This window comes from Somniosus microcephalus, chromosome 17, assembly GCF_052327205.1.
Source record: "Somniosus microcephalus isolate GS21.2 chromosome 17, FLI_Smic_1.0, whole genome shotgun sequence".
NCBI classification, from domain to species: Eukaryota; Metazoa; Chordata; class Chondrichthyes; order Squaliformes; family Somniosidae; genus Somniosus; species Somniosus microcephalus.
This window is the reverse complement of record NC_141003.1, coordinates 34106191-34131613: the sequence shown is the minus strand read 5'-3', so window position 1 is coordinate 34131613 and position 25423 is coordinate 34106191. Positions and strand designations below refer to the sequence as shown.

Sequence of the window (25423 nt, the reverse complement as noted above, 5' to 3'; positions counted from 1 at the left end):
AGTAAGGGGAGAAATTCAGTATCGCCCCATTTGGGGGCGGTAACTTTTGAAAGCTGGGAAACTTAGTACCAGGCGCTAATGATTCCCAGCTTTAAAAAAATTGGGTTTCAGCACTCCAGGAAGGAAGTGGAGCACTAAATCAAGCGCAACAGGCAGTAGGCGGGGCGGTAGGTGTGGGCTGTGAGGGAAGGGCCATTGCTGCAGGCACTGCAAGGGGAAAACTTACCTGGGTCTGCGACAGCAGTTGCGATCAGGCCCTATCAGCCCAATGAACTGCAGCAGAGTGCCGGGCTGATCGATCGCTGGCGAAGACAAAGGGAAAAAAAGAGAGAGAGCATTTTAGAATTTTTTTACTTACCTCGGCCACCTCACCTTTAAGTATCGCCCCCGAAGCGCCCGGCCTCCCGATGAACGCCTCCTGCAGCTGCCGGTGTTTGCGTCCGGCCATACTGCAGGGGGCGGAACCGAAGTTCATGTCCGGCGCGCTACTGGGGCGCTGCACAGCCGGATGACGTCACGATCTCCGGGCAAAGGAGATCATGGCGCTAGGGGTTACTGACACCGCAAACCGCCAGGTAAATTTCGTGGGCGGCGGTAACATCGCCGTGCCTGGATGGTAAGTCGTTAGCAGCCTGTTATCATCTCCCGCCAGAGGTGCTAACTGGAGGCGCTAACCAACCAAATTTCTCCCCCTAAGTGACATACAGAACAGAAGAAAGAGAAAGAGAAACATATGCACAAAGGATTCTAGAATTTAAAGGGGGAGATTTTGCTCTCCTTTGTGCCGAGGGAATGATTAGTTTCTAGCCAGGAGACAGAAGGCTGCACAGTTGGCAGTCATTATTGCTACTACAGGCCTACACTAGGTGAACACTGGGGCTAATGACCTGTACCCAGAATTATGTGCGGATTCAGAAATACCATGTGGAGTGCATTTCGTGTGCTCTGCCTGACTAATGCTCATGTAGCAGAGTTTCGGGGTGGGGGGGGGAAGTCAAAGGACAAAAATCAGGCCCAATGTACGATAGGAATACAGGGAGACGGTAAGGCACAATAAAAAAGTTAGAGACAAACGGAAACAATGATGGCCCAGAGTTTGCGGCCCTGATGCCAGTGAAAGGGCAGCGTTCGCCATCATTGTGCCTTTGAAACTGATCGCAATTTGAGGATTTAGCGCACGCGCAGCGGAATGTGGAAGTCATGAAGTTGTGGCCTGTCATTCACTGCTCCTCCACAGGCTGCACTGCGGACCCCCCACAGAGCCGCAATCAGTGTCATCACTCACATCATGGAAACTGATGAAAACTTCAGCTCTTCCGTGGTAATTACACTGTTAAATGCCCGATTAAAAGTTAGACCCAAAAGTGTAACTGTGGTTTTGACAACGTATTGACTGCTAAACAAAAGGTTATGGTCCTGAAAAACTCATTTTAATTTTGTGCAGCATCAAAATTATCCATTTGAGAGCCCCAATCTCTGTTTTGCTCTATCCAACAGTTTTAAAAATCTATAATTCTGGGAGCTCACCCACTTTCTGGTTCGCTGTCTGTGAGAATTCTGTATTTTGATTGGCTGCTTAGACAGCTTGCTGCAGTCACAGCAACTCTTCGCTTTTTTTTTCAGAGTGTGCATCCCAGTGGGACTTCCGTTGCTGACCCTACCAAGGTTTGCGAGGTTAGGGATGGATCCCGTCAGTTCCACACTCATGCCACTCAAGAGGTGCATCTTGGACGCCCGCCCACTGAAGAGGCTGGAAAGTCTTTGCCTGTATGTAAAAGTACTGCGTGTAAAAGTATTTAAAAAATACTTCACCCTTTTCAGGGTTCCAGGCCCTGATCTTGGCCTCACATCCACCGTTTGGTATGCCTGGTCTCACCAAGTGAAGGGAACTCTGATGTCCAGAGTCTCTGCCCCAGCCCTGCTTTCTCTTACACCTTGTAAGAGGTGGGCTGAGGCTCCACCCCGTTACCCGGCCCAGCTGGAATTTTTGCACTAGGCTGGTATTTGCTGTATCAGAGTCCCAGCCTAACTTCCAAATGTTCTGACGGACTCCTCCAGGGAGTATATTGGAAGGGCTGTGAATTTTCAGGCCCAATATCCTGGTATCACGTAAAACAAACATTGACAACTATTGCAGGAGAATAGGAATTATTAACCTCAAAGTAGTGAAGCAGAGTTACAACTGTGGTTGAATAGAATTGCCTGCCTGGAATTTTCACAGGGGTATCCAGCAGGAGATCAGTGAAAGCCCCGGAGAAATGATATAAATGGCCATTTACGCAATTTATCTGGGGTTTCTGCTGAAGTCACGACAGAAGTTGGGGAGAAACACAAACATTCTCCTCTGTCATATTTAGGTTTGTGTTTGTTCGCAGGTAGAAATTACAGCTGTTGTAGAAAACTAAGTGTAATTGCATTTAAATGGTTGTTTCTTTATTTGGTTGTACTCAAACCTACAAGCCTGGAAGCTGCCATCAAAGTAAAGTCTTAAAGCAGCAATATCCAGAGTTCTGACTCTTGTGCACTTCCCACCTGCTGCAAGCCAGTCTTCAAATTACTGCAGGTCTTTTCACCAGGTGGCGCACTTTCTCAACAAAACTGTGCAGTAACAGCGTTACCAATCTGGGCAATATTGACACTTTAAGCAGGAGTACAGTAAATCGCCATTTTAGTGCATTGTTTTCACCGTTTGGTGTGTCTGGTTGAGATGTGCAACTCTCAGCCAAGTACTTGTATTTCAGAAATCAAGGCAACTGCTGCATTTGATTTATTGAACATATTAGATGTCGAACATCTTACAGATAATAGAAGGTGACGAAAATCTTACAGTTAATAGAAGGCACCACTGGTCAAATGTAATAAAATGACACGATTGTGAAAGGCAGATAATTGCTTTGAGCCCATTTTCTTTTCCAAATATATCCTCCATAACTGATCAAAGGTCCCAACATCATTGTTCCAGTGGGAGCAATGGAGTGAAGAGAAAGATTGTCTATCCCCTAATATCACAAATGTACCACAGTTAATAAATAACTATGTTTACAAATATATTCTGCATTAAAAAATATTAAATTCTGAATCACTTACCTCTCTCCGTTTTCCTGTACTGTCCAGGCAACCTGTTTTTTTAAAAAAGCTTCATCAGTTCTGTCATTTTAAATGACACAGTGTTCAAAACTGATCATTAATACCTACTATTTATATTAACTAAAAAACTATCAAGAGGATTTCCTATTGAGTTAAGGTAAATAAATTTACATGTATGAACACAGGTGGTCTTGTCTTCAGATAGCTTCATTCCACTTGGGCAAAAGCAGCCTTCCTCAAAAGAGGTCAACTTCATCCCCTCTTTCACTGTACTGAAAACGAGAATAAACAGATGGGCCTAGAAATTGGGTTGGGGCGCCAAAGTGGCGCAAAAGTCGGCGGAGCGCAGGATTTAGCGCAGCGATTGGAGTGATACCGATCGCCAGATATTCAGTTTCATTGCCCCTCGAGGGACACGGGGCGAGGCTCGAGGCGCTTTGCGTCCCTCTTAGGGCGCTGAAACTGATTATCACAGCGCAACGTGCTGCAGCGCCACATGCTGCGGCACGGCACGCTGCGGTACTGCAGGCCTTCCTCCCACTGTTAAGGGGGAGGTGCCTGCAACAGCGCGATCCCCGATCGTGAGTGCCGGCAAATGAGCCCGGCACCAAGGAGAAGTGCTGGGCTCTCGGGAAACAGCCGGCAATGCCGCGGGGGGGGGTGGGGGGGGCGGTGTTAGGAGGCCTGGGACGGAGGTGCTGGCAGGCGGCCGCCGAAAAAGCGGCCGCCCCGCACCTCCACCTTAACTTGCGCCGCTGCCGGCACAGTAAGGCCCCGTGAACCGGGCGCGGGTAACGAGCGGCGCAACTGCGGCGTTCGCTACCAAATATCGCGAACGAGGCACGAATGGGGCGCTGCACACACCGATGACGTCATCGGTGGCGGCGCAGCGCAAATGCCTAACGCCACCATTAGCGCCCCTACTGAATATCGCCGGAGACGCAGCCAGTGGCGCTACAGCCACTGACTGCCTCTTTAGGCGCTAACAGGTGGCGCTACTCACCCAATTTCTCCCCCATAGTATTTTAAAGAGTGGCCGATAATGGCCCACAAAACCTGTAGACCCTTATCCCAGTGATTATGCCAGAATCTTGCCTGCAGGGATCCTCCAGCAGCAACCCTGCCAGATGTTGTGTGTTCGGTGGGAAAGCATGGGACGAGGGCCACTACGGACACATTCCTGCCGCCAGCCTGCCCCATGCAGCTGGAAAACCCAGCATCTGGCTGTCTGCCATGGCGGGCGGGGGGGTGGGGGAGAGGTATCCCAAGCCCTGACCACCTCGCCCCCAACCCCGCGCCACCAGGAGACTCCATAGTGTATCCCCCTTCGCCCCCTGTACAAGGGGACCAATTGAATTTTTAAAAAAGGTCTTTTCTTCAAAAGAAACACTCGCACTTTATAAAGCACCTTTCACGACCACCGGACGTCCCAAAGTGCTTTATAGCAAATGAAGTGCTTTTTTTTTTTAAAAGTGTAGTCACTGAAGTAATGTAGGAAACGTGGCAGCCAATTTGTGCACAGCAAGCTCCCACAAACAGCAATGTGATAATGACCAGATAATCTGTTTTAGTGATGTTGATTGAGGGATAAATATTGTCCAGGACACTGGGGATAACACCCCTACTCTTCTTCAAAATAGTGCCATGGATCTTTTACGTCCACCTGATAGAGCAGATGGGGCCTCGGTTTAATGTGTAATCCGAAACACGGCACCTCCGCCAGTGCAGCGCTCCCTCTGTACTGAAGTGTCAGCCTAGATTTTTGCGCTCAAGTCTCTGGAGTGGGACTTGAACCCACAACCTTCTGACTCAGAGGCGAGGGTGCTACTCACTGAGACACGCCTGACACACATCCAGTGTCATCTTCTCACTATGTGTGCTGGCCATCAGATGGGTACAAGTGGGCCCTACTGGAAGGGTCCAGTTGAGGGGAGTGGCCTGGACACCTGAAGAAAATATCTATTTTTTTTAGAAGGTGGCAGAGGTTATGGCCCTTACAAGGCCGGTCAGGAGATCTCAGGACTGGTGGGGACCTCATGCAGCCCGGAGTTACAGCCGGAGTCTTGCGGAGATCCTGAAGAAATTCAAGGCCATTAAAATATTTAGTGTGCTAAAGATAACAGGCAAAAAATTCGAGGTCTTACTGCCGGCCGTTACTGCCCGATTCAGGGGGGAAAAAATGGTGGCAACCACACTTTCGCCTGCTGCCGACGGGTCCCGTGGTGGCCGCCATTTTTGGAAGGTCAGCGTTGCCTGTGCTCACTGAATGTATTGTAATGAGTCGGAGCTTGACATCAATCGGCGTGCACTGCCGAGTTGATACCCGCTCGTCCATTTTGTATGTGGCCGCTCATCTTGCCGCCCTCTCTAAAGCACACCCGTGCATGCAGCCGCTAAAAGCGCTTCAGCAGCGTTAACACCCATGAGGACATTTCAAGTGTCAAATGTAAGACAGCCAGGACTGGCAGGACTTGGCAGATTTTAGACGAGGATGGAGGTTGACAAGTGGAAAACAGCTCAGATGGATGCCGGAACTTCGAAAGCTTCCTTTGCCAAGGTTCTTCCCTTATACTTCAATTTTTTGCCCATCAGAGGGGCAGGGGGGTGGGTTGCATTTTCTGGCAGATTTCCGGGAGGCCTACAGTGTTTGTGGGTCAGTAAATCAATGGGTGAAACCTTATGGAACAAGCTGTCAGTTCACAACTGAACACCTGCACAAAACTGCAAATCCCTCGGCGGATTCCCAGCAAATAAAAAATCAAATTCCTAAAGAGCCTCAGATTGCCTTGAACTCCATCGCAACATTTGAAGATTATCAATGATAAGATCGCTTTTATCTTTATGATAGCATCACCAGAACATCACCCCCTAGCAAATCTGAACAAAACTGCTTAAGATTTTAAGGAATTATAATTAACTTATTCAAAATTCCATAACCAATTATTTAATGAAATCCTTATTTTGTGTCGAGTATTCAAGACCCACTAAAAGCTGGCACAATTACTACACATTTAAACACTTTCAAGAGCAACCATTGTGGAAAGATTAGTGTTACAGAAAACGCAGATGCATTCATTTCATGAAATATTAAAAAATCAACAAACATAGTTCATAATCGGGTGGCAGGTAATATTGTTGTAGCAAGTATTGCAACTGTTCCGTACATGACCTACAGGTTCACTCCTTTCTTCCCCGTTCTCCTTCACTGCAAGCGGGAGACAGATGCGACCTTTGGCCTCCAGCTGAGCTTAGCACTGGAAAGAGTACTTTACACCACAAAATCTCCACACCGCTGATGCTATGTAGCAGGCAGCACCAAAGGACTGGTGCTGCCTGCACTCTCCCAGCAGGCGGCTGTTAGCTTTGGCTGGTGCCGTAACCGGCAGGTTTCCAGCGTACTAGAATTTTTAGCCCCACATTTTTAAAAAATCGATCTTAAACCTAGTTGGGTTGCATTGCTGGTGCAAGGCAATGAACATTTGTTTGTCAACCATTATTTCGAACATAACGGGGGAAAAATTTTGGTTGCATTGCGCCTCCCATTAGCGTCCTAAGAGGGCGCTAATGGGGCGCAATGCAACTAGCGCCTGGGCACGGCAATGTTTGCGCTGCTCGCCAAATTGACCAGACATTTTGTGGCGGTGCTAAACACTACCGCCACAATCTCCTGCGCCCGCAGATTGTGACGTCAGTCGAGCAGTGCAACGCCCCGGACCGGATATTGAGTGGCGCCCCCTACCTTACCACCTGCCGCTAGCAACGACAGGCTGAGGGGAACGTTTTACAGTTGGGAAGGGACTGGGGGAGCGCTATTTAAAGGCGACCACTGCCTGCTTTTTTTTTGTCGGCGACATTTTTGCACCATGCATTCTGAGAGAGAGAGAGAGAGAGACTTCTGGAGAGATTCAACGCTGTGTGAAGGAGTTTTGGGTACTGAGCAGCACTTTGCAGGTTCAATTTCATTTGACCTTCCTTGCATCGATTTAGAAGAGACTGTGGGGGCTGCACTCTGAGCTCTTTCCCTGGGCCTCTCCATTGTTCTTTGCAGCAGATTCGATGCACAGGTCTCTCCAGGCTGAGATTCAAGGCTGCAATGAGCAGGGTGTGGCTGGAGAGCAAGATCAACCCTCCCCTTTAAGAACTGTCCGGCACCATTGTGTCTGTGTTCCATTGCTGACTGACATCACATGAGCTTCACCAGCGCTCTGAGGTAGCACCTCGCTCCTCGGCCTTTGTGCCTTAAGAGACGTGAGTAGCGCCTGATTTAGCACTCCAATCAACTCCGGGGGCGATAAAAGCCAAGTTTGCAGTTGGAGGCGATAATTAGCGCCAGCCGCTAAACTTTGCGCATGGCCGATAATCGCGCCCCAATCGGGGCGATACTGAATTTTTCCCCCTAAGACTGTATTTAAAAAGGCTGCCCCTAAATCATACCAGACAGAAATCTATATTATTTTTATTTGTAATTGTATTGTAACTTTGTAACAACCTATAGTCAAATTTAATATAAGCCCAGACATAGGAGTCAATTTTAATCCCATGCACGGTTCCCGATATTTATTTCCAAAGGGAGAGATGTAAAATGGGCTGCCGACTCGCTATCACCCATTTCACACTATGGCACGAAGTCAAGATCTAGCCTCTCATGTGCAGGAAAATGTCAGCGCTCTTGATGATGAAACACAGCCCCTTGTGGATTTTACACACACGCAAGGAGAGAAAGAACTTGCATTTATATACTACCTTTCACTTCCTCAGATATCCAAATTGTTTTAGAGCCAAAACTTACAGTCACTGTTATTTTGTAGACAAATAAAGCAGGCAATTGCACACAGGAAGGTCTCACAAACAACGAGGACATAAGTCACTCGACAATTTGTGTTTGTGATGGCATTAGTTGAGGGATGAATTTCGACCAGGTCATGACCTGAATAGGGATCTATTGGGAGTGAAATTCATTATCGCCCAGGAATGGGCGCCAACTTCTGAAAAGTTTGAGATTTAGCGCCAGACGCCAATGAATCTCGCTGCATGCAAAAAGTTCATCACTCAAAGGATGGGAGCGCTAAACCAAGTGCTAATGACCTAGCTCAGTGGCGTTACACTCAAAGCGCTAAGCAATTTCAGGTGCAGTCTAATCGCTAGTCAGCATTGCCACAGGCTCTTTCCAGTTCTTAAAGGGAAGCTTCAATCATGCTGCAGAACCTCATTCTCAGCATTGCCACTTCTGCAGCTGTCATCAAGCATCAGAAGGCCAAGGAGAAGGAACCGGACCACTGAAGGAGGTGTCATTATGGCAGACCAACGGCCCAGGGAGAGAGGGAGGTAGCCCAGCAGGTCTCGGGCAGCTCAGTGCAGGAAGAAATTTAACAACCTCACTCGGGTGGTCAGGGTGAGTTAATGCTTCAACAAATGCTACATACCATCATCTGAACCACAATCTTCACACACTGCCCAAAACACTACACCCCCAGCACTTGCCCACCAACAATCTCCATCTACCAACACCCACACCAACATCTCACACATTGCACACAATGACAGCTATTCAACTATGGCAGGTACATCTCCCAAACACATTGCTCCACACTCACTCACATACTTTCCTCTCTCTTGCAGGCCAAGGTCGCTCACAACAGGAGGGAGCAGGAGCGCACAGGCAGGGGACACCCTGACTCCTCCAGCTCAGAAAGTGGTTGGGTAAGAATGCTGCAAATCATTGGATACCAGGCGGTAAGCGCCGTGGCCCCTGGCAACGTTGACCCCCTTGGGGACAACGGTATGTTCATCCCTACTCCTTCTTCTCTCATTCCATTTCTCCCGCACCCCACAAGCCTTTCCCACTTTCCAGCTAATCATGCTGTATGCATGCATTTCTCCCTTCCATGGCCCTCCCCCCTCACCTTAAGCTGACTCTTCTGTATTTATGCTTTCAGATAATGAGCAAGCAGCTGAGCAGCCTGTCCCTGAGGCTACAATAGAGATCGAGGCGGAAGAAGAGGAGGACGAAGAACACACCGCATCACTGCATGTCTCACCCACAGGCACCAGCGCAGATACTGGCACTACTCGTTCTTTAGAGGCTACTATAGTAGCAGGATCTGCACAGGGTGATGCACCGGGGCCACGCACACCATGGAGCCCATCATTTGCAATCTGCAAAGGATGGTGGACTCCCAGAGAGACCATGGTGACCCAGACCTCATGCCGCATGTGATGGGCGATGTCGCAGCTTCCGTTGCAGCACAGGCAGAAGCAACACCCAAATCAAATCAAATCAACTTTTATTGTCATTGTTAGTGCACAAGTGCAGTACAACGAAATGTAGGCTTGCGGCTCCCGAGAGTGTACATTTAGATTAAGACATTTAAACATTCAACATACATTTGGCTTGTAATACATTAACATAAACATAACCATAATAAAGTGCATTGGCAGATGTGCAGGCTTTAGAGTTTATTTGTGGAGTTCAGTAGGATGACAGCCCTGGGAAAGAAGCTGTTCCTAAATCTGGTCGTACGGGTGCGAATGCATCTGTAGCGCCTCCCAGATGGCAGGAGGGCGAACAGACTGTGGCTGGGGTGGGTAGGGTCTTTGATGATGGACCGTGACCTCCGTAAACAACGTTTCTGGTATATGTGCTCTATGGTCGGTAGCCAGGTGCCGGTAATGCGTTGGGCAGTTTTGACTACCCGCTGCAGGGCTTTCTGGTCATAGTAGCTACAGCTGCCATATCATACTGTGATACAGTTCGTCAGAATGCTCTCTATTGTGCAGCGGTAAAAGTTAGAGAGGATCAGGGGTGACAGGTTACATCCCTTCAGCCACAACTCCCATATTGTCAGCAAACAAGTCATTGGCCTAGAAATTCGGTTTTGGCGCAGCGAGGGCTTTAGCGCCAGAAGTTAGTGCCGGCGCTAAGTCCCCCTGCGCGCGCCAAAAATTCAGTAGCGCCGCGCCCAAACGGCTGCCGGCGCTACTGAGGGGTCTCAGCGCCTCAAAACTGGCGCCACGCGCCGCATTGCGGCGCTATTCCGGTGCTGCGGCGCCCGCTGTGGTGCGGCAGGCTCGGGAAGTGCAGGCCTCCTCCTTCCGTTAAGGAGGAGCTGCCTGCACCCGGCCGCGGCCCGCGATAATCTTTTAAAAAATGAGCCCGGCACCTCGGACAAGTGCCGGGCTTGCTTCTGTTCCGGGGGGGGAGGGGGAAGTCCGGGGAGGGAGCTGCGGCCAGGCGGCCGGCGGGAAAGCGGCCGGCTGCCGCGGGGCCTTTAATGCGCCGGCGCAAAGTTCTGTAAGGCACCTCTGCCAGAACGTTGCTTGCGGCTGCCACGGGCGAGGCGGCCGCAACTCAATTTCCGAGTTCGGGCGGGTTACCATGGCAACCGGGACGCTGCGCACACCGATGACGTCATCGGTGCCGGCGCAGCGCTACCGGCCTAACGCCGATTTAGGGCCCCTGTCAATTTCTAAACTGGCCATAACTTCGGCGCTAGGCCCTCTAGCGCCTCAAAAGCGGCGCTAAGGCCAGTGAATTTCTAGGCCATTATCTTTTCTCAACAAGATCTACATTTTGCTTTCAAGTAAAAAAATATTTCAAAGAATACTGCATGATTTATTTTCCAGAGAACAAGGGGGAAAATTGTAAAACCCCACTGAATACACTCCACTTCTCATCATTACTTCATCAATTTCTCCATATTGAGAATATCCCTATGGTCTACCGACCATAGAACATATATATCAGAAACGCTGCCTACGGAGGGCATGGTCCATCATCAAAGACCTGTCTGGCTTGCAGTAACAGAAATCAAATGGTCCAGAAACTGATCACGAGGCCCGGCGGCCATTTTGTATGCCCTTTTATCAAATGTTTTTCTGTGCAAGCTTACTTTGGTCAATAAACTGTCTTATTTTATCCTGTTTTCTTGCGTGATTATTGCTGAAAATTTCGAATCTTACAGGCCCCCCTGTGATACTGATAGCTTGCTAGAGGTATCAATGATCCTTGGTGAGCAAATTTTCCCTGATTCCCCACATCCAAACATTCCTGGCACTTAACTATCTATGACCCTCTCGACCCATGCAGTTCCCATTTCTGAAAAAAACGAAAATTACCTTGTGCACATTTGGACAATCATAGGCAGTACTTCTTGAACTATAACACATTCATCTGTCAGATGTGCAGGGGTCGATACCCTCTTGCACCACCTGCATACACCTTTTATTAATCCAAAAACTTAACGACTAATGACATAACAATATTCATATACTCAAAAAAAACGCGCAAATGGCCAAAATCTAAAAATGGAGTGACGCCTAACTTTCAATACTAGCAGCTTAAAGTGGGGTGTCTTCTTCCCCCATTCGCACATAGCGTTCTCTCCATTCTCCTGTGTTCTCGTGCCTCTGGAGGCATTTGCCTCTCTTGCAATGCACGAACAGCAAAAATATCACAATTAAAACCTGACACATTACTAGGATGTGGGATACTATTCTAATCCAGGCCGGGACCTCTATGTTAGTGAACAAGTCCCACCATGGTGGGATGACTATGTCCAATATGTCTTTTCCTATCTCTAAAGTCTTCTGCTCCAGTGTGTAAAAATGTTTCTGTGAAACTATAACGGCTTTTAAAATCTTGGTGAGGTGTTCGGGAAGAGGGGGAATGACATAACCAAAATGTGCGACGAATCGTTGCAAGTCCGTGAAATTCTCTTTTACAGTGAGGTGAACGGTGGAGGGTGCAGGAATGGGGACAATTCGTTGTTGTGCCACTTGAACCTCGGCCCTGGGTTTGAAACAGAAACTGCTATCACTGATCAAACACCACTCGTGCTGTCCGTAGCGGTAGTGAGGCGCTGCAGTGGTGATGCAGTATGTCCCACCCCCGATATATGCTACCTGCAGGGGCACATGGTCCTCTGCCATTGCCTCCATGGTGCAATTTATCGGCTTCGCGCTAGCGGTTCTGAACCCGCACTGTGGTTTCAAAAAGGCATTCAAGTGCTGGGGACACAGGATGATGTGTGCTCCCCGGCTCCGACACCCCGAGAGGTCGGTGCCTGTCATCGTACGCTCCCATCTGATGACGTAAGGCGGGACCACTGCGTAACGAATGTGCGCGCCCCCCTGAATGATTCCAATATTCTCCACCCTGTATACCGGGGCGGGCTTTGCTGCGGGACCCAACACCGGCATTCTTACCACTATTCCCATGATAGTATGATTCGAACGTCCACAGTCCACTGGGACTGGGTATGCTTCTGCAGCTAGTCTGAGCTGGCACGGGCTTAATGCATTCTCAAAAGGGTGGAGCGCTAGCAAGTGCTTGTTGCTGATCCAGGACGGGACCAAACCCTGTTTTAAATCCTCAAGATTACTGCGGCCCTCGCCCAGTAACCACGCCCCATATAGCACACAGGCCTCGTTTTGCGCAGCTTGATCGGACGCATTCCGATCCTCCTTAATGAGCGCATTTACCGTTCTCGCGTGTTTCTCCAGCTCAGCTATTATTTCCTTAAAGTGTAGTGTCATGGCCTGGTCTTCATGTAACTCAGAACCCACTACCTTATTTTCGTCTGTCAGTATGTTCCTTAACTGGGCTTTTAAACCGTTGATCTGTGTCTGCAGCTCCACGTTATCTAGAGCGTTGACGACAGATGTCCCGGAATTAAAAGCAGTGAATATGTCATTTACTGTACCCCTTCTTTGCCTCCCGACTCGATCCAAAACTTCTGGTGGTGTGGTGTATAATTTGTCTTTGTCGATGTCGGCAAAGTCAAACTCGTAAAACTGTCTAAACATTCGGGTTAACAGGACCTGGTATAATTGTTCCGTTTCTTTGGGACACCACTCCGGCAATCGTACCTCAGTGAGGTTTAAAATCACTGAGGCCACCGCGTAGTGTACCCCTTGGTACAGCACCTGACCAGTGGGTACCAATACTAAACCGTTCCCGGGTCCCTTTGTGGTGGTGGGGCACCCTTCTTTCTGGGCTAGTGCTACCGGAAGCGTGGGCAGGGGCTTGCGTGGGCGGGTGATGAGTTCAGTGGCGTTTACCGGAATAGGGGAGTATGGGGCTCCGCACGCTCGAGTGCTGACATCCCATCTCATCCCCTTTCCTTCATCCTGCCACTGCCTCTGGAAGAAGATGGATACGCCCTTGGGGCAAACGCATTTTGAACCCCACATACAGACATATATTCCTTCATCTGGTTCCCACCATTTGTCCCAACACACACGTAATTGTCCGTGAGTCCCCGTAATAGTCCGATGGGTATTATTACCCAGTCGCTCCCACTCGACCGTAGAGTTCTTCATGTCCTTTCCCAGCTTTCGCAGCCACCACCATCGCCTTAGTGGTACGTTCCCATTACACACCAGACAGATCCTCTTTCCCACGGTAACGCTGACTCTGGGTGCAAGGATCCTCACCCGAGGGCACGTTAACGAAGTCTCTTGGTAGGCAAAACCGAAATTGCTGGAGTATTCCATAGAATTCGTCCCCAGCCAACCTGGCCATCTCCCCTGGTGGAAGTAGGTGGCGGTTTCCTCAACCTCTCGCTCCCCTGTCCCATCCGTCGCGATGGGGGCCGTGTCCCCGGAACACCCGAAGATGATGACGTCCTTGGTGCGGCCTCGGTAGGCCCACCCGCACCCAATCGCCACGAACACGATGAGAATCTTTTTCATCATATCCCAGGTTTCTGTAACCAATAAAATGATGTAGCCAGGCTCCCAATAGGTGCTGGCCTAATTAAATGGACGCGCGGGTTCCTAGACCCCGCTTCCAAACAAGCACACATACCGGGCAGACTTCAAAATTGTACTCTTAACATTTCTTAACACTGTAAACTTTATATTCCTTAAACTATCATCATAATTACCTAACTTAACTTATGTACAGCGCCGCCCTCCGCCGGGCGGCCTACTGAATTCCTGTGAGGGCTGCAGCGTGCCGCACCCTGTGGTGGGGCTGCACTGACCTTCGGCTTTGATCCCCGCAGCCTGTCGCTGTTGAACGGGAACCATGCCTTTCTGGGGCTGCTCTAAACCGAGGTTGGGAAGGATGGGGAGAATCTGGCCAAAACTTTCTGGGGTGGGGCGCTCGAGTCGACCTACAAGGGGCTGCTTTGGGTGAGGCTCCCGGGGCTGATGGACCGGGGGTTGGGACTGTCACCGTCACAGCCTGTGGTTCCACCACAGCTGCCGGCTCCAGCTCCCTTCCCTCAGGCTCCGCCCCCCCCCGGGGCCGGGATTTGTGGCTTCCGACTCCGCCTCACCTGTCCCTACAGGTAGTGAGTCTCCGCCCCCATTCCCTACCTCCCCCAAGCTTGAGTCGAGGGCGGGATCGTCGTCCTCTGACTCTTCCTCCTCCGTGATTGGGTCTAAGGCGAGGTCGAGCTGTTCGGGCTCTTCCTCGTCCGAATCCCAAATTAGAGGGGAGACCTCCCACTCCGATGGGGTGGCCCCTCCCTTCACGCAGGCTACTGTTCCAGCCTGTGTGGTCTGTGACTCTGTTACCGGCTGAGGATTTTTGTTCTCAGACCTGGTCCCTGTCGTTGGCCCTTGTGCACCCGATTTAAACAGTTTACACTGGTTAATGTAAAACCATTTGGTACGTCGGGGCACCTTCACTGCATAAACCATGGGGCTGGCCTTGTCTACAATGCTGTAAGGCCCCATGTACAATGGTTCAAAACTCCCTACCCTGGCATAGTTTCGGACCATGACCTGGTCTCCGACTACCCACTCTTGTTGCTTACGAGGTTCCAGTAACAGTCGATTTCCCTGATACTGTCTTCCCATGTTCCCAGCCGCCTGCCCATAAATCTGTTTCAGGCGCTCCAAAAGGGTTTGGACGAATTTGTCTCGCTTCACCTCTCGGAGCTGGCCCTCAGTGAGCACCGGGGCTAGTACATGGGTGGGTGTTCGCATGATCCTTCCAGTCATTAATTCGTGCGGGGAATACCCCGTACTTTTGGACTGGCTGGCCCGGATCCCCATGAGGACTAAAGGCAGGACCTCCGCCCATTTCTGGGGCGAGCCCATTGTCTCTTTCCTCAGCTTTTCCTTGAGGGTCCGATTCATGCGTTCAACAATCCCGGATGACTGGGGATTGTATGCTACGTGCCACTTCCCCTCAATGCCCAAGAGCATGAGGGCGTTCTGCATTACCTGACCGGTGAACTGACTCCCTTGGTCGGACTCTACAAAACGGGGGAGTCCCCACCGTGAGAACACTTCCCGAATCAAGATCTTAGCAGTGCCCAGTGCCGTAGCTGTTCTGCACGGGAAAGCTTCTACCCATTTGGTGAACACATCTACCAGGACAAGGCAGTACTTATATCCTCCCTGGGCGGCGGGCAGGGGCCCTATGTAGTCGACCTGAATCGACTGCCATGGTCCCTCTACCCTCCTGATGTGCCCCATGGGCACCTTCCTTTTGTGGGGGTCTGGGTTGTTTGCAGCGCACACAAGACAGCTTGTGCAGAACTCGCGGACATCGTCCCGAAGTCCCGGCCACCATCCCGCCTGCTCTACCCGCTGCCAGGTAACCTCAGGCCCGGGGTGTCCTGCCCCTGGACCCTCGTGGGCCAGTTGCAGGAATTCCCTCCGGTGCTGCTGCGGCACAACCCACTGCTCCTCTCGGAACAGCATGCCTTCTTTGACTGAGAGGGCTGCCGTACTGTATGGACCCTCTACCTGCTTGCCTTCTGTGATGGCTTTTAGGACTGTTTTTAGGGCGGGATCCAGGGTTTGGACAGTCTTTAGGTCTGGGGGCAGTGTCACCCCTGTGTTCCCTGGAGTTCCCTCCCTGCCTTGGATCGCCGCCACGGGTCCGGGTCCATAGGGGTCCCAGAGAATGCCGTTGCGGGCACCCTCCCTGGCTAGCGCATCCACCTGCTGGTTGCCCTGACTGCGGGGTTCTGTGGTGGAATGAGCCTTCACCTTATGGATGAACACTTCCCCTTCCTCCCCCACAGCTGCCAGGATCTTTTCCAGCAAGGGCTTAACTGTTAAAGGCCGCCCGTCCGCGGAGGTATATCCACGGCGGGACCAGATGGCGAGGTACTCCGTACACGAATTGCATGTGAACATGCTGTCTGAGCAAATCGTGTATGGGGTTGGGAAAATCTCGGGGTGGGTAACCACATACGCCACCGCGGACAGTTCAGCCTGCTGCGCGCTCATAGTGCTGGGGAGCTTAATTGCCAGGGCAATGTTTGCCGCAGGGTCATAAACTCCACACCCTGTGAGTCGTTCGCCAGCAGATACAGTGCTGGAACCGTCTACGTAGATTTCGCGGCCTGTGGGGTGTATCCCGGCCCGTAAACCTATGTTGACCTCCCATACCCCTTCTACGGAACACCGATGGGCTGTTCCGGGATATACCATGTTGGCTGCGAGCTTTGGCTCGCAGAGGCCTTTAACTTTGAGATCCATCTGGGAAAGGAGGAGGGTCCAGCGCGCAATCCGAGCACTGCTTACGGTCCCATCCTTAATCCTTCCATCCAGAAGCATCTTTGTGGGGGTGTGATGGGTGAGGAGCGTGATGGGAGAGGTTCCTGTGAAGATCACTGATCTGTTCACAGCCCAATGCGTGGCCAGGAGATGCCGTTCACAATTGGAGAAACTCCTCTCTACATCCGTGAGCACCCTGGAGGAATAAACTACCGGTCTCAGCTTGCCGTGCCGCTCCTGGAGCAGCACGGCGCTCAGGCTGTCCCCACTAGCGGCTACCTCCAGGAAAAACTCCTCTCCCCCATCAATGGCCCCTAGGGCTGGCGCGGTCTGCAGATCTCTTTTCAACTTCTCAAATGCTGCCTGGCACCCCTCATCCCAAGACCACTCGATCCCCTTGTGTAAGAGTCGGAGTAGCGGGGCTGCTGTGGCAGCATAGTCCTCGATGAAATCTCTGCAGTACCCGGTCAATCCCAAAAAGGACCTTACACCCGTTACTGTGTTGGGGATCGGCAGATCTTGTACTGATTCCCTTCTGGCCTTATCTATGGCTCTTTCTCCAGCGCGGATGGCCAGACCCAGGAATTTGACTTCCTGCTGGCCAATCTGTGCTTTCTTTGGGTTTACTTTGAAACCCTTCCTTTCTAACAGCTCCAATAATTCGGCTAATAGTGGGCCGTGCTCCTCCCTTGTGTCCATGAACAGGAGTAAGTCGTCCACATACTGTACTATCTGGTTGGGCTGGCTAAATTCTTTTAAACTCCCCACCATGCATTGATGGAAAATGCTGGGGCTGTTGTGAAAACCCTGTGGCAAGCAGTTCCAAGTGTACTGTTGCCCTTTGAAAGTAAAGGCAAACTTGTATTGATCCTCCCGCTGCAGCGGAATGGACCAAAAACCGTTCGAGATATCCAGCACCGTGAACGTGGTCACCGATGCTGGAATACTCCCTATTAGGTCTGCAACTGCTGCTACCATGGGCGCGCAGGCTGGGATGTTACTATTGAGGACTCTGTAGTCCACCGTGGCTCTCCACGAATTGTCCGGCTTCTTTACCGGCCATAAGGGGGAGTTCACGTGAGTGGCTATTGGTCTCAATATGCCCTGCTGCACCAATGAAGATATTGCGGTCTCCATGTCGGGTTCTGCCTCCTTGGGGAAGTTATACTGCTTTTGGGGTCGGATCATGGGGTCCCCGTCTACGCTGACTTCAAACCCAGTGACTCTCCCACAGTCGTGCTTGTGGGTGGCAAACGCGGTCAGATTTTCCGACACACACGCCTGCAAGTCCGTTGGGACGTTCGCTACCATGAGCTCGAGATCGTAACCTCCTGACGGCTTCATGGTGCACAGGGCCCCCTTTTCTCCCCTCCCTGGGACTACAACTACCTTACCTAAACCGCTCTCGGCTCCCCAGAGACAGTGATTTCTCAGGTCCACGAGGATCCCGTGTTCCACCAAGAAATCAGCCCCGAGGATGCCTTTTCCACCCCCCTCACTCCACTTCAGTAGGATACACGTCCATGTGGTGTGGAGTGCTCCCAAATGAATGGAGAGCGGGATGGAGTACGCGCCAGTCTGTTCTCTGCCTGTGAAACCCGCTGTGATGAAATATTCCATTCATCACTCATCAGTATTTCCCTGCCTGTGACTGTGGTTGGTTTCAGTTTCATTTCCATTGTATTGTACTGTGTGTAGGGCTCCGCCCATACCTGGCTCCTATGTAAGCTGGCCCAGCCTGCAGCACATCCAGTACGGCAGACCTCTGGATGGAAGATACATTCTCCTCTGTGTTACCTTCTAAGTCAATAAAAGTCTTGTTTTGTTTCGCTAACATCGAGTCTCGGATTTATTGAGGCACATCACCCGCTACCGAGAATGGAGCCTGGGTGGACAGAGGTGAGGCAAAAGGTCTAGCTGTGTGGATCATGGTGCACGAAGCTCCCGTATCCAACAGGTAACTACCCTTTTCCCTTTCCACCTCCATTTCCACCACAGGTCTTCTCCAGGCGTCATAGAGGAGCGGACACAAGTAGACCGGCTGCGCAGGCGTCAGTCATTTAGGTGCTTCGGTTGGGGTCTCGGGAGCGATAGGGCTGTTGGCGACTGCTACCTTCCCCTGCGAGGTCATCAGAGACCGCATAGTCTCTAAAATTGACTCAATCATAGCGGGATCCACAACCGCACCACCTCCTTTTGTTGGGGCAGGGGCTACGGTTGGGTTTTGGGCTGGTGCTGGGGCAACGGTTGGGTTTTGGGCTGGTGCTGGGGCAACGGTCTGGGCTTGGGCTTGGGCTGCGGGGAATCTCCCTCTATTATCCTTCCATGGATTTCTACAGTCCTTGCGCCAATGACCCTCCTTCCCACACCCGAAACAACTGCTTTTGGCTTGGGGAGGGCGATTCCCCTCCTGATGCCATTCCTTTTTAGCAGAAGCTGCGGGCCTTACCTCATGTACCTTTCCTTTTAAAACAGGCGTTTTCCTACCCTTGTTGTTCCTGTAACTGATCGTGAGCTGATCGAGCACTACGTCTTCCGTGGAGCGGGCGTTAGTGGGGTCAAACCATGCTTTGGCCTGCTCCCTCACTATTGGCAGGCAACCTGCTACCAGGCACCGGAGCCAATGAGCCCTTTGTTCACCATTTAGCGCGTTCCGGTCCGGTCCTCCCGGGCAGCTGCGTCGATACACGGGCCACAACCTTCCGGCGAAAGCCCGTGGGGGTTCTCCTTCTAGCTGCACTGTCTTTTCTAAACGGAGGAACGGAGTTCCGTCACCCTCTCCTATAATCTCCAGGATCTCGTCCCGTAAAAACCCATATTCCCTGTGCCCTCTCTTGCTCTCGTCAGGGAGACACTGGAGGAGCGAGCTGTCCAGGGAGAACAGCAGCATCTTAGACTGTTCAACCCCGTCGCAGTCATTAACGGCTGCGGTCTGCTCTATGTCCCTAAAATGGACGGAGGGATCTCCTGACTCGGAGAGTTTTGGGATGTGACTTATCATTGCCCTCAGCTGTTGTGCGCTGTGGGGCATTATGATCTGATTCACAAGGGGTCCGTCCTCGCCATTGTCTTCGTTCGGACCGAGCCTCCGGTGTCGAGTTGGACACATCGGCGCCGGCCCCGACTCTACTATCTGGTGTTGCTCTACCTCAAGAATCTCTTCATCTACCGTCTCCGTTTCCTTTCCCGGAGTCCAAGACTCATCATAAGCAGGAGGCGCAGAGGGTTCGGGGGTTGGTTCCTGAACTATCTCTTGTGGAATCGGTCTTTTGGATTCCTTGGCTAGCAATAGCTGGCTCGCTGGTGGGTTTATGAGACACACCAACCCGTTTGCCTTGGCTAGGGCCGTTCTCAGGTCCTCTTGCTCCCGGCGGCAAGCGCTGTGGTCGGTGCTCTCAGATCTATCCTCCATGGCCATCTTATATGCTGCCCTGGCTCCCAGAAGTTTTTCCTCTTGGGTCTCTATTTGCTTAGCTAAACGGAAACACCTTTCTCTCATTCTACCTTCACAGGCCTTGGCTTCAATGACCTGACATTTTAAATACTCTACTCGGGTTTCGTGGCGGTGAGCTGTGGATTGGCGTTCCTGATTCAGCGCGTTAAGCGATTCAATCAGTTTTTGACCTCCCGCAACCTTTTCCTCTACTTCTGTAAGCAACCCTTTGATCTGGGCTGTCTGTGCTACAACGACTTGGTCCAAAAGCTGGACTTGCTTCTTGTAGCACATCAGCCAGACCGCCTTTTCTACAGATTTCTTATGCTCTTTACCCTCTGTCCACTTGATGGCTGCGTCTAGCGGGCGCCTATCCCTTAATAGGTCGGATATCCATTGTTTTGTGAGGTTTACCTTTCCAAAAACATAATCCGCGATTCTTTCATCCATCACATTTCGTTTATTCAGACCTTGATCTAACACACTACTTTCCTGCTGCCAAGGTCCTGCCGCGGTTGCCATTTCTGTAGGGGGTTTCTCTTGCTCGTTCTGGTCTCCTGCCAGGCTTTGTGCAATAATTACCCTTGAGTGGTTCGACCCACTCTCCCCTACGGTTCTAGACCTTGGACTTAGATGCAGAGAACTGTAGTGCAGAGAAAAGGACTCAATAGACCAGGTTGAATAGCACGAAATGGATGCTTTTATTTTTAAACAGTTTGAAGCATTACAAAATACATGTCATAGGCACAGATTAAAGTAACTACAATCATGCACAAATTTATGAACTTGACTCTATGGAAATGGGGAACACACGGCACGTCGAAAAAGGGGGAACACATTACGATTTAACCTTACTCCCTCCCCTAATACCTAAACTAAGTTTCGACTTGAGGAACTCGGGATCATGCTCACTACTATCAGAATCGCAAAAGGAGGGGTTCGCAGCCTTTCTGGCACAGCTTTCCGTCGTCACGTGGATTTGGAAACTTCTGGCGCAGCTTGTTTTTCTCTCTCTCTCAGGCGATGAGGCAGTGGACACAGCCTCGGTGAGCGCTCGTCATGGCTGAAATCCACCAAGTCTGTTGTGGATTTGGGTTCATGGAACAGAACAACACCTCGATGGGATGTTGAGGCACGGAAGTGCTAGGCCCGGAGTGTCCTTTTCTCCGGCCTGGATCGTCGTTTTCCCGAGGGTGTCTTCTCCTTCGGCCTGGGTCGTCGATGATCTCCCGACAACAGCACCCGGGCCACCCTCGTCGTCTTCCCGTTGTGGCCGAGCCTTGTCTGGCTGAACACCGACCACGTTGTCTTTTCACCGAAATTGTCCGTCCGAAGCGTCTTTAAAAAGTTATCGAGGTAGAAGAGGCGCTGATGGACTTTTCAAAATCCATATTTATACCCTTTTTGGGCCAGCCTTATCTCCCGCCAGATCATAGTCCAGTCTTTGTAAGATTTTGGCGGGCAGAAATCTCTGCAGGGGCACTTTGTCTTGTAACGGGAGCCGGTGATAACTTAACTGGCCTTCCTGGCCGATAATGTCTTTTAATGTCTTTTACATTGTCACCGTGACTCAGTTCGCATATTGATCGGTCTGGAGATTTCCCTTGATGGCTGTTAAACGGTTTCTCCTTTGTACATTAAATGGGTTTAAGTGTTCATGCATTGTCCGCCCATATCTTGATGGGCCCCATCCTGCTTGCCTGAAACTGTCTTGTACTTAGAATCCATTGAATATGTATGCTGTTTCCCTGAGTTTCGGTTTCCCGATACTGGCTTTCGCGGGCTCACTGTCTTCAATCCACAAGCCTGTCTGGCTTGCAGTAACAGAAATCAAATGGTCCAGAAACTGATCACGAGGCCCGGTGGCCATTTTGTATGCCCTTTCATCAAAGGTTTTTCTGTGCAAGCTTACTTTGGTCAATAAACTGTCTTATTTTATCCTGTTATCTTGCGTGATTATTGCTGAAAATTTCGAATCTTACAACTGTAACCATCAATTGACCTGAAATCTATAATTTTTCATGGTACTATGTGGATTTAGGTTTCTACCATTATTGACAGCAATTTCCTAATTCTTAAAAATGCAAAAGTAAATTGCAAAGAACTTCCAAAACTTAAATGTCAGAATTTGGAGTCTAAATGTAAATAGTGTCTGCCAACCCTCCTGTTCACCATTGCTCAGTACATTTAGAGCAGTATTGATTACACATGCTCATTTTAACAAGTAGAAAATGTTGCCATTGTTGCTCTCAACCATGCAAGAGCAACACATCAAAAATAATCCGTTAAAATTAAAGTTACGGAATTATATTAATCTTTTCCTAACGCTATAACGGATAATGCCAGTGATTTAGAATACCAGGCAGCATTCACGTCTCTTAATGCTATTCATTGCTAAGTTCATACACTCTCAAAATGAATATACATCAATTACCAGTGGGGAAAGTCGAATCCGATACACTTGTGCTCGCAGTTACTCCTATAGGGCACAGAAAAGGTTTCAAAAGATTACATCAAGCCTTCGCTATTTGTCATCACCTAAATTGTTTTTCATGATAAACCAATGTCAGTATAGAGGATGAAAGAAGCAACTTCAATACATAATAAACATACCAAAAGTGATATGGAGCAAATCAACCTGTACTGATAATATATACTTACGTATCTATGGACTGAACAGCAAAAGTACCTCAATGATATTCCAGCAGCAACACGCTCCACTTCTTCCTTGAACAGAAGTCCAACCAGTCCCCATCCACCACTACCCTCCTCCACCTGGCTGAACTTGTTCTCACATTGAACAACTTCTCCTTTGACTCCACTCATTTCCTCCAAATCAAAAGTGTTGCTATGGGTACCCGCATGGGTCCTAGCTATGCCTGCCTTTTCGTGGGATATGTGGAACACTCTTTCTTCCAGTCCTACTCGGGTCCCCTCCCTCACCTCTTTTTCTGGTACATTGATGACTGTATCGGTGCCGTTTCCTGTTCTCGCCCTGAACTAGACAATTTCATTCACTTTGCCTCCAATTTCCACCCTTCCCTCATCTTCACATGGTCCATCTCCGACTCTTCCCTTCCCTTCCTCGACTTCTCCGTCTCCATCTCTGGGGATAGGTTATTGGCCAACATTCACTACAAGCCCACTGACTCCCACAGCTACCTGGACTACACTTCCTCCCACCCCGCCTCCTGTAAGGACTCTATTCCATTCTCCCAGTTTCTCCGTCTCCGCTGCATCTGCTCCGATGATGCCACCTTCCACACCAGTGCTCCCGACATGACTTCCTTTTTCCTCAACCGAGGATTCCCCTCTACCGTGGTTGACACGGCCCTTGACCGTATCCATTCTATCTCCCGTACTTCTGCCCTCACCCCTGCCCCTCCCTCCCGGAACCACGATAGGGTTCCCCTTGTCTTCACCTTTCACCCCACCAGCCTCCACATTCAACGGATCATCCTCCGCCATTTCCGTCACCTCCAAAGTGATCCCACCACCAAACGCATCTTCCCCTCCCCTCCCCTTTCAGCATTCCATAGGGACCGCTCCCTCCGAGACACCCTTGTCCACCTCTATCACCTCTTCCCCTTCACCTTCCCGTGCAAGCGCAGGAGATGCAACACCTGCCCTTATACCTCCCCCTTCCCACTGTCCAGGGCCCCAGACACCCCTTCCAGGTGAAACAGCGATTTACTTGTACTTCTTGCAATCTAGTGTACTGTATTCGCTGCTCACAATGTGGTCTCCTCTACATTGGGGAGACCAAACGCAGATTGGGTGACCGCTTTGCAGAACACCTCCATTCAGTCCAGAAGGATGACCCCGAGCTTCCGGCCGCCTGTCATTTTAATTCACCGCCCCATTCCCACTCAGACCTCACTGTACTCAGGCTCTTGCATTGTTCCACGGAAGCTCAGCGTAAGCTCGAGGAACAGCACCTCATCTTCCGATTAGGCACTTTACAGCCTTCTGGACTCAACATAGAGTTCAACAATTTCAGATCATAACCTCGGCCCCCATTACATTTTAACTTATTTTTTATCCACACCTTTGTTTTGGCCCTTTCCCCCCACTTTTTTTTCCGCTCCCACATGGCAGCTGTCTCCCATTCTGCCAGCGCATTTCACACCTAACCTAGAGCTGTCTTTTGTCTCCACTAGTCCTATCACCATCTCGACTCGTTTTGAATACCTCTTAATGACTCTTCACTTCTCTTTTGTTCTCTCCCAGCCTGGCCTTTGAATCTGTTTCATTTCCTGTGCTTTTCCAGTCTCGACAAAGGGTTTCACCCGAAACGTTGACTCTATTTTCTCTCCACGGATGTTGCCTGGCCTGCTGAGTTTTTCCAGCATTTTCTGTTGTTACACACATTATTGGTCAGCTTTGGCAGAGTGGATTTCAAGTGACAATGAGAAAACACATTACTTACTTGTGATGGTAGTCTTCGCATCACCTAAATTGTTTTTCATGATAAACTAATGTCAGTATAGAGGGTGAAAGAAGCAACTTCAATACATAATAAACATATCAAAAGTGATATGGAGCAACTCAACCTGTACTGATTTATATACTTACGTATCCATGGATTGAACAGCAAAAGTACCTCAATGATATTCCAGCAGCAACACGCTTTATTGGTCAGCTTTGGCAGAGTAGATTTCAAGTGACAATGAGGAAACACATTACTTACTAGTGATGGTAGTTTCAGGAGCTTTAGGTGTGCCTGTCATTGTAGTTGCTGTTGACCCTATGTAGCAGGGAAAATTTTACAAAGTATGAATTCAGTAATTGCTGTAAATACATTTCACATGACGATGTGTAAAACTATACTCACCAATAATAGTAGTTTCAGAAGCTGTAGGTGTGCCTGTCACTGTAGTTGGTGTTGGCCCTGTGTAGCAGAGAAAATTTTACAAAGTATGAATTCGGTAATTGCTGTAAATACATTTCACGTGACAATGTGTAAAACTATACTCACCAGTAATAGTAGTTTCAGAAGCTGTAGGTGTGCCTGTCACTGTAGTTGGTGTTGGCCCTATGGAGCAGAGAAAATATTACAAAGTATTAATGCACGAATTGCTTTAAATAGATTTCACGTGATGACGAAGAAGAACTGCACTAACAAGACATGGTTGATTCAGAAGCTGTTTTTGTGCCTGTCACTGTAGTTGGTGTTCGCACTACATAGCAGAGAAAATATTCCAAAGTATTAATTCACTGTTGGCTATAAATGGACTCCCATATATTTTATTTAGGTGATTATCAGTAATTTGTCACAATCGAAAAAGCACTTTAAAAATGCCAGTACAAACACAATCAGCAGATCAATAATTACTGCCCAATTATCAGTCAAACAACTCCCTTCAAGGTTGTCGTTCAGAGCCGGGTTTTGCCGAAGTTGCCTGTGAAAGTAATTTACTTGTCGAGCTATTACAACAT

The 25423-nt window shown here is 49.8% G+C and overlaps 1 protein-coding gene across 1 annotated transcript in view; it reads right to left on the bottom strand.

Annotated features, from left to right (window-relative positions):
• Positions 1–3057: 3057 nt before the first annotated feature.
• LOC147105629 (von Willebrand factor-like) overlaps positions 3058–25423 on the bottom strand; it is a 40398-nt gene continuing 18032 nt past the window's right edge. Inside the window, exons 6-11 of the mRNA XM_086010929.1 lie at positions 24963–25019; positions 24819–24875; positions 24671–24731; positions 22419–22463; positions 3259–3359; positions 3058–3119 (exon numbers count right to left, since the gene is read on the bottom strand). Of these exons, the coding sequence (XP_085867055.1) occupies positions 3058–3119; positions 3259–3359; positions 22419–22463; positions 24671–24731; positions 24819–24875; positions 24963–25019 (383 nt within the window). The remainder of the gene's footprint in view (positions 3120–3258; positions 3360–22418; positions 22464–24670; positions 24732–24818; positions 24876–24962; positions 25020–25423) is intronic.